This window comes from Ictalurus punctatus, chromosome 22 (genome assembly GCF_001660625.3).
Source record: "Ictalurus punctatus breed USDA103 chromosome 22, Coco_2.0, whole genome shotgun sequence".
In the NCBI taxonomy this organism is placed as follows: Eukaryota; Metazoa; Chordata; class Actinopteri; order Siluriformes; family Ictaluridae; genus Ictalurus; species Ictalurus punctatus.
In genome coordinates, this window is record NC_030437.2 from 18,376,297 (window position 1) to 18,389,988 (window position 13,692).

Genomic DNA, 13,692 nt, shown 5'->3' on the forward strand with positions numbered 1-13,692 from the left:
ATAAACACGTCACGACGGGTGTCCCGTGTAATAATTCCAGTCCGCTTCTCGCACTCGCTCGTGTTTGGTCGGGGTTTATTTTTTTCCCCCCTCTACTAATTACACATTGTTTGTAATGTTCATATTTTGGATCAATGGAAGGCGTGACAGTCGATCCCCGAGCCCTCGTCGTCCTCTATGAGATGATGTCACCCGTTTTAGGTTCTGGGTTTGCTGATGTTTGAGCATCCTCTACAGGCAGACACACACTCTGCGGCTGTCTGGAGACACAGACTCATTTTTCATCTCGGAGAATTTACCCAGAAGTCTGACCGCGTCCGCGCTCGAACGTTCTCCGCCAAGCTAACTTCGTCTCCCGCAGCAGACTTGTTTTCTTTCTGTATCTCAGAGAGAGAGAGAAAGAGAGAGAGAGAGAGAGAGAGAGAGAGGTTCTTTGTTAAGATTTTTGTTTTGTTATTTTTTCCCTCTTGTGTTCACTGGACTGTGGGGTTTCTTTGTTTGAGCAGAGAGGAGAGAGGAGGGGGCAATAACGCGCAGGAGGCAGAGGGAAAAAAGTGACATCAGATTGTTTTTCGTTGACTTTAAAGGTGTCTTCGGTCTCATTACATTTAATCCATCACGTCGGTTTATTTCATCAAATCTCCATCGCTCTCACCACAGCAGCACGATTACTGCTCCTGCTATTATTACCTATTATACAATTATTAATGATTACTAAAAGTCAGATCTCTTAAGAACATAACTCTCATTAAGCACCTTCACTTCAAAGCACACACACACTCATTCTCACAGGCTTGTACACGTCATACTTGCCGCAGTATCGGCCTCTAACACATCGCACGTTTTATTTAGCAGCAGCACTCCCGTCTCCCTCCGAGCTTCGAGATCACTCTTCTGTGAGCGTGTAGATCACGCATCCAAAAACACCAGCTTACTTAATCCGCTTTCAAAAAGTCCGAAACGACATAAATCTTTTCTTTTTTTTTTTTAAATAGAGAGAAGTTTTTGAGGAGGAGAAATAAAGCTGGTGACACTACATTTCATTATTAATCGATTTTATTAGTTAATGTTGTTGTTGTTGTTGTTGTTGTTATTATTACAAAATCATTTGATTAAAATAAGTTCATTATCTAGAATAACTGAACTATATGAAATCTCATAGTTTTATTTATTTTTTTTTTTTGATAGACCGACAGAATAAAATAAGTAAAAAAAAAAAAACATTTTGTAAATAAATAATATAGCCAGACTGTTTAAAAAAAATTTATTATCGAGAATCATTTTATACAAACATTTTACACAAACATTTGACAGGTCAAAGGTCAGACTAATAAAATAAAACACTGATGCCTCTGGTTCTTTTTTTTTTTTTTTTTTCCTGCATGTTTCAGTTCTCGAACTTGGATGTGTTTGTATCGTCTTTTCTGTTAGTTTTGTGCGAAAGCTGCGCGTGCCTGGTGCTGGGCATTGGGGCAGAAAGCGTGAGGACGGGTGCGGGTACAGTGGGGGTATTGATTCGGCGTGATTAGAAGCGCCCGTGTTTTCAGCGCGTGCTCATGTGACCGGCCTACTAAACGCCACTCAGAAGGGAGAGAAGAGCTGTGTGAAGGAGCCAGGCCTCTGAGAACCCTCTTTCATCCCGACACACACCTGCCAAAGCTCAGAGATGGACAGAGAGCGAGAAGTGTTTATCCACACACACTTCTCTCTCTCTCTCTCTCTCTCTCTAGCTCTCTCTCTATCTCTGGGCTGTGTGTGTGTGTGTGTGTGTGTGTGTGCGCGCAACGATGTGAAATGTTCAGGGTTCAGTCTCCATGATCTCGCACGTCCTTTCCTTTGCCAACATGTTTGGCCTCAGGAGCTCAGGTGGGAGTTACGAGAAACTCAACGAGCACTTTGACCTCAACGCGCCCTTCTTCCAGGTTGGTGAGAGTCCGAGTCGCTTCGTGTCGTTTCGAGAACAAAAAAAACAAAAAAAAAACACGAACCGCTGACTTTCGGGAACGGCGTCGAGGATTACGTTTTGATTCGTCGCTGCTGCTGCTGTTGTCGTTGTTGTCGTTTACTCTAACGAGTCGGTTTTTCATCGTTTCGGACTGAAGATACGAAATCGAAGCTTCCTGTCGCGGCTCGGTCTTTACTTTAAATCACCGTAAAGATGTCTAAATATATCATACTGAGGTCAATGATTTGACATGCCATCGATATCCCGATTACAAACATGTCATGATGCGTTATTTTTACCGTTCCGATCCGGACAGGTGACGCGTCAGATCCACGAACATGAGCAGGAGAACGAGCTGCGTGAGCAGATGTCCGGCTACAAGCGCATGCGACGGCAGCACCAGAAGCAGCTGATCGCTCTGGAGAACAAGCTGAAGGCCGAGATGGACGAGCACAGGCTGAAGCTGCAGAAGGAGGTGGAGACGCAGGGCAACAACGCCTACATCGAGCTGGAGAAACTCGCCAAGAAGCACGCCATCCAGACCGATAAAGAGGTGAGGAGGACGCGGATTTCATTTATCGTGCGCCGTCGTTCTGTCCGTATACACGCGAGAGGAAACGTCTCGAGACTCCGGGATCACGGAAAATAAATATTACACGTGAAAGTTTCACGTCATACTTATTACATACTAATGAAACGATTATTTTTTTTGTTTTTTTCTGATATCCTTTTAAAGTTTTGATCGAAAACATCCCACTAGCTCTTTTTCCTTAAATCTAGAGCTTTTTTTTTTTTTTTTTTTTTTTTAAATATCACATTATCCCACACAAATTAGGACTTATTTATGTGATTATTTTGATTTTAATTGGCTTTTTAATGACTTTTAGTTTATAGATTCGCTGTGCAAATTCCCTGACCCGAGTAAACCATCACGAATAAAGCGGAATAGATCTAAAATAATAATAATAATAATAATCTATAAATAGTAGATATGCTGATGAGCGATCGTACGAGATATCACGATATTCTATGTTCATCATCGCTACGGCCGGATTTCATTTAAACGCAAGGTCTCGTCACGATAGATAGATAAATAAATAAATCAAATAAACCCGGGAAAATAATTTCCATAGAAATATCAGGGTTTTTTTTTTTTTTTTTTTTTTTTTTAAACTAATAAAAAATAAATAAATACCAGGACAGACAAAGAATTGATATTTTCTAGTGATTACGAATCCGAAGCTAAATATTACTTGAAATAATCATAAAGTAATAAAGTGTATATTTTTTACTATTATTATTATAATTATTATAAAACTCCTCGTGGAGCTCATTGAAGGTTGTACGTCCTCTTGCGGTATACTTTAAGATGTTTTTAAAGAACAAATACACAGTGATGTATAACGATGTACAAGTCAAGTGACGAGTCATTAGTGTCGCTTCCAGATCGCCGCTAGTACTGACCGTACTAGCTAGCCGTACTAGCTACGTACATTCACCAGCGGCGCCAGTGATCTCTGCTTCTTCCGTCCGACCTGCCAGTTTTCTTCCTCGTGCCCCTCTGTACACATCTGACGTCGGATTGTATATGACGGGATGACGCCGAAACCACAATTATGCGTTTGTCTTCCGTGACGCCGAGGCCGAATATTACGCTCAACGTCGCAAAGACGTTCCTTTTGTCTTCGCGTCGGATTCATCGCACTGCTCATAGAAAAGCTACAATACATAAACAATTAAACATGCGGAATGCACGGATGTGCGAATGTAAAAAAACAAAACAAAAGGCATTCACGTTATGGCGTGCTTCGGGAATATGTAAATAGCCCGTTTATTATTCACGATGCACGTGTTGATTCGTATGCTAATGAGGCGAGGGGAGAAAATGGTGGGCTTGTCTCCGTAGTAAAGTGTAGCACTGTGACGTACTTCGAGTCTTCACTCGACCGCATGGACGGCTTTCTTTAGATCGCGGCACGCCAGAAAGTGACGGATCCGGACGTCTCCGCACCTCTTTGCCGATTATACGCGTGACGTTCCTGTCGCATTGTTGTGGTATAGACTATTTTATATATAACCACTTTTGATCACTCTACGGAAAGAATCCGGAGCCGTCACCCGTTCGGAGGTCGAGCGTATGATCGCGCTTTAATTTCCGCGCCACAAAAACAAACGTTTATTTGACCTGTCGGTTTTCTGTCATTCTGTAAAATTCACGAAGATTGCCGAGCGCTGCATTAAACACGGCGTCTGTCTGGTGGTCCGGTGTCTTTTTGCAGATGAAGACGACGGCGGCAGACGAGAAGAAGTTCCAGCAGCAGATTTTGGCTCAGCAGAAGAAGGAGCTCACCACCTTCCTGGACAACCAGAAGAAGCAGTACAAACTGTGCAAGGAGAAAATTAAAGAGGTGCTGCTTCTTTTCAGCTCTATTCTGAAAATTGGGGGGGGGGGGGGGGGGTTGGCCAGAGCGCTGTACAGTGAAGTTGAACAAAAAACAGTAAATAATAATAATAATAAATGCTGAAAATGATCTACAGTAATGGTTAACAGCACTGATCAGTTAACTGCTCGGTGGGTCTTTTTAAGTGTTCATTTGAAAACTGCGACTCGTCTATTCGTTAAAAGTCTTCATGCATGACCTCCTTGTATCCCGAGTTATACTAGAGGCTTGAAGGGAGCATGCCGAGTTTCATGAGTGCCTTCATGTAGGTGGCGATCGGTTTCGGCCTTTGTAGGCGAGCATCGGTGTTTCAGATCGGATTCGGGCGGCTACAGGAAGCCAGCGAAAGATGGAGATCTCTGAGATGGTGATTTCGTGGTGTTCACGGGGCAGACCGGCCGAGAGTGAGTCTCGAGATGACGAGGGATTGGACAAGCACCTTAGTGACCTCTGTGTAAAGAAATGGATGGATCTTCCGTGCAGTTCTCGTCTGGTTTCGTACTGAAGCTAAGCAGGGTTGAGTCTGGACAGTACCTGGATGGGAGACCACCTGGGGAAATTAAGGTTTCTGCTGGAAGTGGTATTAGTGAGGCCAGCAGGGGGCGCTCACCCTGTGGTCTCTGTGGGGCCTAATGTCCCAGTATAGTGATATACTGTAAAAACAGCACAGGTTCTGACTCTCTGGTCGTTAAAACATCCCAGGACACTTATCATAAAAGAGTAGGGGTGTAACCCCGGTGTCCTGGCGAAATTCCCCCATTGGCCCTTCTCTATCAACCCCTAATAATCCCCATCTCTGAATTGGCTCCATCACTCTCTCTGCTATAGAAACGTAACTGTGCACTCTGTAAAGGAGGAACCTACATGACCAGGTCACGTTAGCGGTATGACGAGAGAATGATAGTTGGTTGTCCAGAACCGCAGCGAGGTTTCGTGCGTGATCAGATGGTGCGATTGGAGAGTTGTCCAGGGACACAGAAAGATCAGGGACGCATCTGTAGAGATGTACGATGTACGGCTCGGCTCGTTCACGTCTCGTCGTCCGTGTCTACTAAACACGCCGAGGGAGACGAGGAGACGATGACTGAGCGTCATGGGCGTAGGAGTGGTATAGAAAAGTATAGAAGGGGACCAAGTACCGAGTGTCATGAGTGTAGGTGGTATAGAAAGGTAATATGAATGGAAAATAGAAAGGGACCGAGCACCGAGCCTTGTGGGACACCTGCTGAGAGTCTGTCGCCTGTCATGACCGTCCCTCCAGGTAGCAAGCAGTCCACCTGCTTTTCTAATTCTAAATCTCGTGAGGACAGACGGGAGAGTCTTATGACCGACCGCGTCCAGCGCCGCTAAGAGGTTATGTAAGATCGCAGCACGAAGCCTCTCGGTAACAACCACGAGAGCCGGTTCTGAGGAGAGCATCACGGTCAGACCGACCTGGCTCCTGGAGGTCGTTCTGGGAAAGAAAGATAAGACGGCAGATGTGATACCTGTAGGTAGTTGCTGCTGTCTGACATTTAAATCTCGTGCATAATAAGATCTGACACTTTCTGGAACCTCTCTCCATCTTTCTCTCTCTCTCTTTCTTTAGGAGATGAACGAGGACCACAGCACTCCCAAGAAGGAGAAGCAGGAGCGGTTGTCGAAGCATAAGGAGAACATGCAGCATTCACAGGCGGAGGAGGAAGCGCAGCTTCTTGGCCAGCAGCGCCTCTACTACGATCGCAACTGCAGGGCTTTCAAACGCAAAGTCATGACCAAGAGACACGAGTTCGAGCAGGAGCAGCTGCGAGAGGTAGGAGGAGGAGGAGAATTAGCAGCGTGCACGATGGGAGGGTTAGCATGGGATTTGACCTTCATGTTTACCAGCTCTAGATCTTTAGGAAAATGGTGTGAAAAGGGATGAACTAGTTATCATTTAATACACCATTGCAATCTTTGGGTCTCTTGATATGTGGTGATTTTAAAAATAAATAAATAAAAATGTCCCGTATAGAAAAGGTCAAATTAAATACGACGAAGAAATCAAATTTTTTCTCAAGACGTTTAGGAGTGGGAGCGGGACAAAAAGGCGACGCCGATGAACCCGAGAGGGTATCGGAAGTCTTGTTTACCGAATACAAACCCAGCCTTTAGAAGCGGTTTCCCCCGTCGCGTTTCCCTCCAGGAGCTGAACAAGAAGAAGACGCAGAAGGAGATGGAGCACGCCATGCTGATCAGACACGACGAGTCGACTCAGGAGCTGGAGCACCGGCAGCTGAAAACACTGCAGAAGCTGCGCATGGATCTGATCCGTCTGCAGCACCAGACCGAGCTGGAGAACCAGATCGAGTACAATAACCGCAGAGAGAGAGAACTGCACCGCAAACACGTCCTCGAGCTCCGGCAGCAGCCCAAAAACCTCAAGGTGCCTCCACAGACTCTGTTTTTCCTTCAGATATATCAAATATATATAACACGCCTCAGGTGCATTAGGAACCAGGGAAGTCTGGATTTAAACCTCAGGGTGCTTCTCCTTCCTCTGCGGCTTGTTCGTTTTAACAAAGTATTGATCAGGATTTCACTTTAAAAATATATATATATTTATTTATTTATTTTTATCCAAGAACCTTCATATGAAACAAGTTAAGTTCCTGTTCTCGCGTGCGTTACAGCAGCTAGAGATATTCATTCGTCCCCTCAATTTCTCTTCAAATGAACAAAACACAAAATACACCGCTGGTCACGGTCCCGAGAAGTTACAGCTTTACTTTACCTCTGACTGAGCGGGGACGTGAATAACCGTCTCCTTACGGGAAATCAAACGACTTCCTCCTATCTCACGTCGGTAAAGATGCACTCTCGCACGCGTATATATTATATAATCCGCTAGTCCGAGCTGGTGTTCGAGAAAATTATTTATCGAACATATATACTTCTGGCGAATCAGTCTCGCTGTGTTGATAATAAATCGTTCATTACTTCAATAGTTCATTCAAATTGGCTTCATTTCGGTTCAAATCAGTTGTTGTACTGCAGCGTTTATAAAAACCTCATAACGTTGTTGTTGTTGTTTTTCTGTCCCAGGTGATGGAGCTGCAGATAAAGAAGCAGTTTCAGGACACGTGTAAAGTGCAGACGAAGCAGTACAAGGCGCTGCGGCACCACCAGCTCGAGGTGACGCCGAAAAACGAGCACAAAACCGTGCTCAAGGCCCTGAAGGACGAGCAGACGCGCAAACTCGCCATCCTGGCCGAACAATACGAGCAGAGCATCAACGAGATGATGGCGTCGCAGGCGGTGAGACCCGTGTATCGACATCACGACGTAACCTTACTGACGAGTAGAAACGGTCCGAGCGGAAGACGAGCCCAAATAAACAGGGCTGCGTAAAGAAAGGGACGGCACTCGATTTAAAAACCTCGTTCATACTGCTCCTGTCACGCATCTGGAGAACATCCGAGTCTTGAAAAACACTAGCCGTCTTAGCCGTCCGTCAAACGAGGGGGCGGGGCAGTATACAAACCAGGCATGACGTGCACGTTTTATTATTCCCTATATAAAATAATAAAACTCCGTAAATAATGACATTGTGGTTACTGATAGACGTTTCAGCGGTGTTCAGGAGTCCTCGTACGTGACGGCTCCTAAGAATAGTAGAACAAGAGCGTCTTTTCTCACACGCGACGTGCGACGTCGTCTCAACGCGCAATCCAGCGTAGAAATGGAACGCAGACGTGCCGAGTCAGCTAGTTAGCGATTTACGAGATGACGAGTGCGGTGGCGTCGTCAGCGGCGTCATAGCACGGAGGATTCGGATCATACCGCTGGCCGACTAAAGGACTAGAGCGCCGCCGCAGCGCTCTCTTCAGGTAGAGACGAAGCAAGGGTGGGTCAGATCTCACTGCAGTCTTCTTAGCAGGTAGTCGAACGGCATCGTGGGTGATAGAATTTCCAGAAATGTATCCTTGGCGTTTTCTCGAGCGATTTCTTGAGATGTTTTTAAACAATATTAAAGGAGTTCACACTGACGCCGGACTCTCATCGGCTGCTTTTCGGAATATTTCACTCCGAGTATATTGTCTAATGAAAGAAACGAATACGTCGACACGAATATATTTTTTTCTACGACACCGATTTCACATATTTAATCACACACGTTCAGATCAAGAGGGTTTTAAGATCGTGAGAAACATTTCAGTCGAGTGTCCACAAACTTTTGACCGGTAGTGTAGCGGTCATTCAGGGCAGACTTTTGAATAATAACTTAATAAGAGGACTATTTTGTGTGTGTGTTGTGTGTAGCTGCGTCTGGACGAGGCTCAGGAGGCCGAGTGTCAGGCTCTGAGGCAGCAGCTGCAGCAGGAGATGGAGCTCCTCAACGCCTACCAGAGCAAAATCAAAATGCAGACGGAGGCACAGCACGAGCGCGAGCAGCACAAACTCGAGCAGAAGGTTTCGCTGCGCAGAGCTCATCTCGAACAAAAGGTAACACCGCGACCCCGATAACAGCGGCTCCCGATAAGATGACGACGGTTTCGGGAAAAGCGAGCGCCGGTCGGTTAACGGCGCCAGAACCGAGAGGAGAACGAACGGACGCTGATTGTATGTTCGGCGTAGGACGCTAACGAGAAAGAGAAGCTAATAGCTAAGCTTTTAGCATCACATTCCAGACGGCAATTCGGTGCCACGCCTCCTCCCGGAATTCAACTTCGAACTGTTTTTAGCTCTCTGACGTACTTTTGTCCGTGTTCGTAGATAACCGCGCTTCATACGGCGTCAGAAACGACATCTCCCCGCGCTTCATGGGTTTCCTCCGGGTACTCCGGTTTCCTCCACCAGTCCAAAGACACGCCTTGTAGACTGATTGGCATTTCCAAATTGTCCGTAGCGTGCGATGGGTTGGCAGCGACCCTGTCCCGTAGGGCTGGGCGATATCGTATCGACATCGTGAAACGATTACGCAATACACTTTTCTGAGATATCGTCGGTACGGTGATGAATTTTTTTTTTTTTTTTTTAACGTTCTTAATAATTTCAAATTAAATGGTACCGAAAGGACGCCGTCGATATTGATTTTGAACCTTTATAGTTTGTTAGCGAAAATTATACATCGTACAAACGTCCTCAAGTACCGCGATAGGATATTTTTGTTCTCCGCCTCGTGTCGCGAGTTCCCTGGCATAGCCTCCCCGTGACCCTGTGTACGATTTGTTCACGCTAACGTGACCGTTCCCTGTCGTTTTTCAGATCGAAGAGGAGCTGGCTTCTCTTCAGAAGGAGCGCACGGACCGAATCAAATACCTGCTGGAGCGACAAGAGCGCGAAGTCGACGCTTTCGACATGGAGAGCCTGCGCATGGGCTTCAGCAACCTGGGTGCTTTAGATTACCCTAAAGACGACTACAGATGAGACACGAGACCCTCTCTGCCTTTTAAAAAGAAGCAAAAAAAAAAAAAAAAAAAAAAAAGAGTAAAAGAAAGAAGTCCTCCACTGTTTTAAAAGACACGTGCGGTTTTTGCTACTGACAAACCCTGTTCACGTCACGACATTACGACATGCTGGATAACTCCCTCGGTCATCGCGTTTAATATTATATATCTATAAATATATAAATATATAAATATTATCCATAAAATAATGGAACAGTTGCCGTGTTGGTGTCAGTGATCTTTCTCGTGCAATGATGTAATCGATGATCTAGAGATTTAGAGAGGAAGGACAGCAATACGCACGTGTGACACGTGGTTCGGGGAGGGATGGGGGTCGGGGGGGGGGGGGGGGGGATAGTATTGCTACTGTTCATGTCCACACACACACACGTGCGTTTTTAAGTGATATTTTCCACAAGATTTTTAGATTTTAGGCGTATCGCTGCTGAGTCTCGCCGTTTTTTGGTATTTATTCACCAGACTGAAACGATTCACACCTTTTGAACAAATTTGATAAGAAAATTTACATACGGACTCGATGTACATAAACCGGACGGCTGCGTCCGATCTCGTAATCGCAAATAATCGGGGTTTCTACGCGAGGAACCCGTTTCGCTCCTGCGTTATCAGTGATCAAACCTCGGCACGAGGTCAGCAATGTGAATTACACGCACACACGCGCGCGCACACACACACCTCTGAATCCCGCTGGCACAAAGGGCTCGAAGTGAAACGTGGGCGTCCATTTTGTGTGTCGACTTTTACGTAGTTTCTTAATTCGAGTTTTTTTTTTTGTGTGTTTTTTTTATTTTAAATAACGTGACCACTTCGTCCGCCGTCGTTTGGCCTATAGACCGAGGACGACCTCTGACGTTTAGTTTTCTCGTCGTTTTTGCTTTCCAGAGCCGTTTATTTAGTTTTTTTTTTTTTTTTTTAAATGAGAATCGAGAATCCTTGTGAATAGAAACCTCGCTTTACTGTGTGCATGCACTTTAAATTTGTTTTCAGGTTCCAAAAGAAGCATGATTTCTGTCCCAAATGCTTTGAAATATATTTGTAAATAAAAGGCTCAACACATGTCTGAATGCGTTTTTCTTTATTCGTTTGTTTAACGAGGACGTGACGTTAAAGCGGTGTGTTCGAGGGGCGGAACAAAAGCTAACATTAGGGATTATAAATTAAAGAAGAAGAAGGGGGGGGGGGGGGGGGGGAATTAAGTAAATGCCCCCCCTGTTAAGTGCAACATGTTGAAAGCAAGGCAAGACTCCGGATTCAACGTGATTTCACTGATTGCTTTGAGGTGGGATATGATTTGAAATTTCTAAACGTTTTTTTTTTTCTCCGTAAGACATTTCAACCGATCACAGAGAGCCTAACGACAATCAGTGACATCACACCGCCAAATTAAATCTGCATAGCAACACGTATCCCATCGGATGCCGTCGCACTCGTTTACTTATTTTGTTTACAAATCCCTGATTATTTCCCCGCTAGCTGCTCGTAGAGTTTGGGGACGTAGTCGTCCCACTCGGCCTGGTAGCAGGTCCCGGCCACCGGCGCGCCCAGGCCGTATTTCTTGCGGAAGTTTTGGATTTTGAATTTCCCGCGGTTGTCTCCGGAGCGGTTGGTCAGGACGCGTTCGGTGCAGTTCACCGTTCCCGACTGCTCGTACACCAACCACACGTAACGATGGAGGCCTGAAAATCAATCGTACACACACACACTGTATTATCATAACGCCTGAAAATATTTACACCGTACATGATTTATATCACGATAATCATACCGATATTAGATATAAATCATCGTTAGATCTCACCGGTTCCTTTCGGGGGACCAGAACCCACGTAGTCGGACATCACGCACCCGCTGGAGACGTCGTTCCCTTTCACGTTCACCACGAGAAAGTGATGCCATTCTCTAGAGCGGGGAGAGAAAAAAAACAGCAGCCAAATGCATTAATAAATGAATAAAATAACGAGTCTGGACGTCATACCGATTAACGTAGGGCTGGGCGATGTGACCGTATATCATCCGTAATCGTGATAAACAAACTCCGAGTGAAAGCAGTGGATGTATGGTAGAAATATCGTGATATATTTCGATCATACTGGCCCGGCCCGAATTTAAAGTTAAAAGGGATAAGTAATTACGCAGGTTACACGTCGCGGCTAAACAGCTGCTCGACTTCAACAGCGTAAATTTCTCTGAGTCCGGAGTTAAGACGGGTGAAGGGTGGGTACGTAGCTGTACCGTCACAGGTACGACGTTCAGGGCTCGAGTACGACATCATCGTGTCATAGTCGCTGACGTCCACTACAGATCCAATCAGGAGCTGAGACGGAACCCGGAACCAGCTCTTTCAGATTGGAAACTGGTTCTGTGTCAGTGTGAGTGTGTACCTGAATTTGGGGTCTTTCCTGCTCGGAGCGTCCGGATCAGTCATGGCTAAAGTGTACAGCTTGCTCGAGTCGCAGCCTTCCCACTCGATCACTGTGGGCCGATTCTGCACCTGAACACACACACACACACTTTATCCATCTGTCCTATCACCTGTCTGTCCTGTCATCTATCCTCCATCTGTCTTCAATCTTTCTGTCTACCCATCTTTCTTTCTACCGTCTGTCCGTCCTATCTTTCTTTCTACCGTCTGTCCGTCCTATCTTTCTTTCTACCGTCTGTCCGTCCTATCTTTCTTTCTACCGTCTGTCCGTCCTTCTATTTTTCTTTCTACCGTCTGTCCGTCCTTCTATTTTTCTTTCTACCGTCTGTCCGTCCTATCTTTCTTTCTACCGTCTGTCCGTCCTTCTATCTTTCTTTCTACTGTCTGTCCTTCCATTTTTCTTCCTACTGTCTGTCTGTCCTATCTTTCTTTTTCGCCTGTATTCGGACACACTGTGCTCTACTTACTGTGCAGGTTATTATTTCAGACCCTATGTAGTGTACTTCCTTAGGGAATAATGTGCTATTTGGACTGAGCCTTAAACAGAACTAATCCATGAGGGAAAACTCGGACCATTTACAGAACTTCACTGCTATCCTGTGAGATGAATGAAACACTTCGACGCAGCATATGTTTCCATATTCTTTTATAAAAAAGAAAAAAATATATATTTTGTTTTCCTCCGACAAACTACAATAACTAGCAACCGTTAAAGCGTCGCGTGGTCACGTGGACAAATGAGAGCGCGCGGTCTCATCCGGGTCTAAATAAAACCCCGTTCTAAACAAACTGTTAAACAGCTGAGGATTTGAAACCAACATGTGATTTAGAAAATACCTTACACTGTATTTTAAAATTAAATATGATAAATATTATAATTTATTGTCCACAGTGCTCGCTAGCTGTTGTTTATCGGATTTGTAGTTTTAAACCAGTGACTGTAAGGCGACTGGAATCAGTTTTTAACTTCCGCAACTCCACCGGTGCGTGTGACGTCATTACGCCAGCGCTCTATTTTACAAGCAGGCGCTTTGGAGGCACCATAACGGCAATTACGTAACGAGTTGAAACCAAACGCAGTTGCATTTTTATTGCAATAAAACGTTAATGCACGATCACATTAACGACCTGTGCAGCAACGCTGCATTATACAAAGCTAATATTAGCCAAGAGCAGCAGTGGCTAAATTGTGCATGCTAACCTTAGTGGGTGTGAGCACTTTCCCCAACTCGTCAATCTCCACACTGCCGTATTTAACCGTTAGGGGTTTGCTCGGCTTTTCCTCCACCTCAGTGAGGGAGAGAGGACCCGTCCACTGCTCGATATCCACCGGCATGTTTTTAAATTATTATTCGCACTGACAGAAACGCAACCGCTCGCAGTCTACTTCCTGAGCAAAGACCTAAATCCCACTTTGTGTGTGTGTGTGTGTGTCTGTCTCGCTCTCTCTCTCTG

The 13,692-nt window shown here is 45.3% G+C and overlaps 2 protein-coding genes across 6 annotated transcripts in view; one reads left to right on the forward strand and one right to left on the reverse strand.

Moving 5' to 3' along the window:
• Nucleotides 1–10,871, forward strand: part of taok3a (TAO kinase 3a) — a 54,496-nt gene extending 43,625 nt beyond the window's left edge. For all 5 annotated transcript variants that reach the window (XM_017452052.3, XM_017452053.3, XM_017452051.3 and 2 more), the window contains 7 exons: nt 2,262–2,498; nt 4,225–4,353; nt 5,975–6,178; nt 6,551–6,790; nt 7,450–7,662; nt 8,668–8,850; nt 9,613–10,871. In XM_017452052.3, the coding sequence (XP_017307541.1) occupies nt 2,262–2,498; nt 4,225–4,353; nt 5,975–6,178; nt 6,551–6,790; nt 7,450–7,662; nt 8,668–8,850; nt 9,613–9,774 (1,368 nt within the window). In that variant the 3' untranslated portion in view covers nt 9,775–10,871. The remainder of the gene's footprint in view (nt 1–2,261; nt 2,499–4,224; nt 4,354–5,974; nt 6,179–6,550; nt 6,791–7,449; nt 7,663–8,667; nt 8,851–9,612) is intronic.
• Nucleotides 10,872–10,875: 4 nt separating this feature from the next.
• On the reverse strand, nt 10,876–13,619 carry pebp1 (phosphatidylethanolamine binding protein 1). Its single transcript, NM_001201046.1, is given in 4 exon segments — nt 10,876–11,491; nt 11,614–11,714; nt 12,197–12,306; nt 13,439–13,619. Coding segments are annotated over 4 exon segments (564 nt in total). The 5' UTR covers nt 13,574–13,619; the 3' UTR covers nt 10,876–11,273.
• Nucleotides 13,620–13,692: the final 73 nt, after the last annotated feature.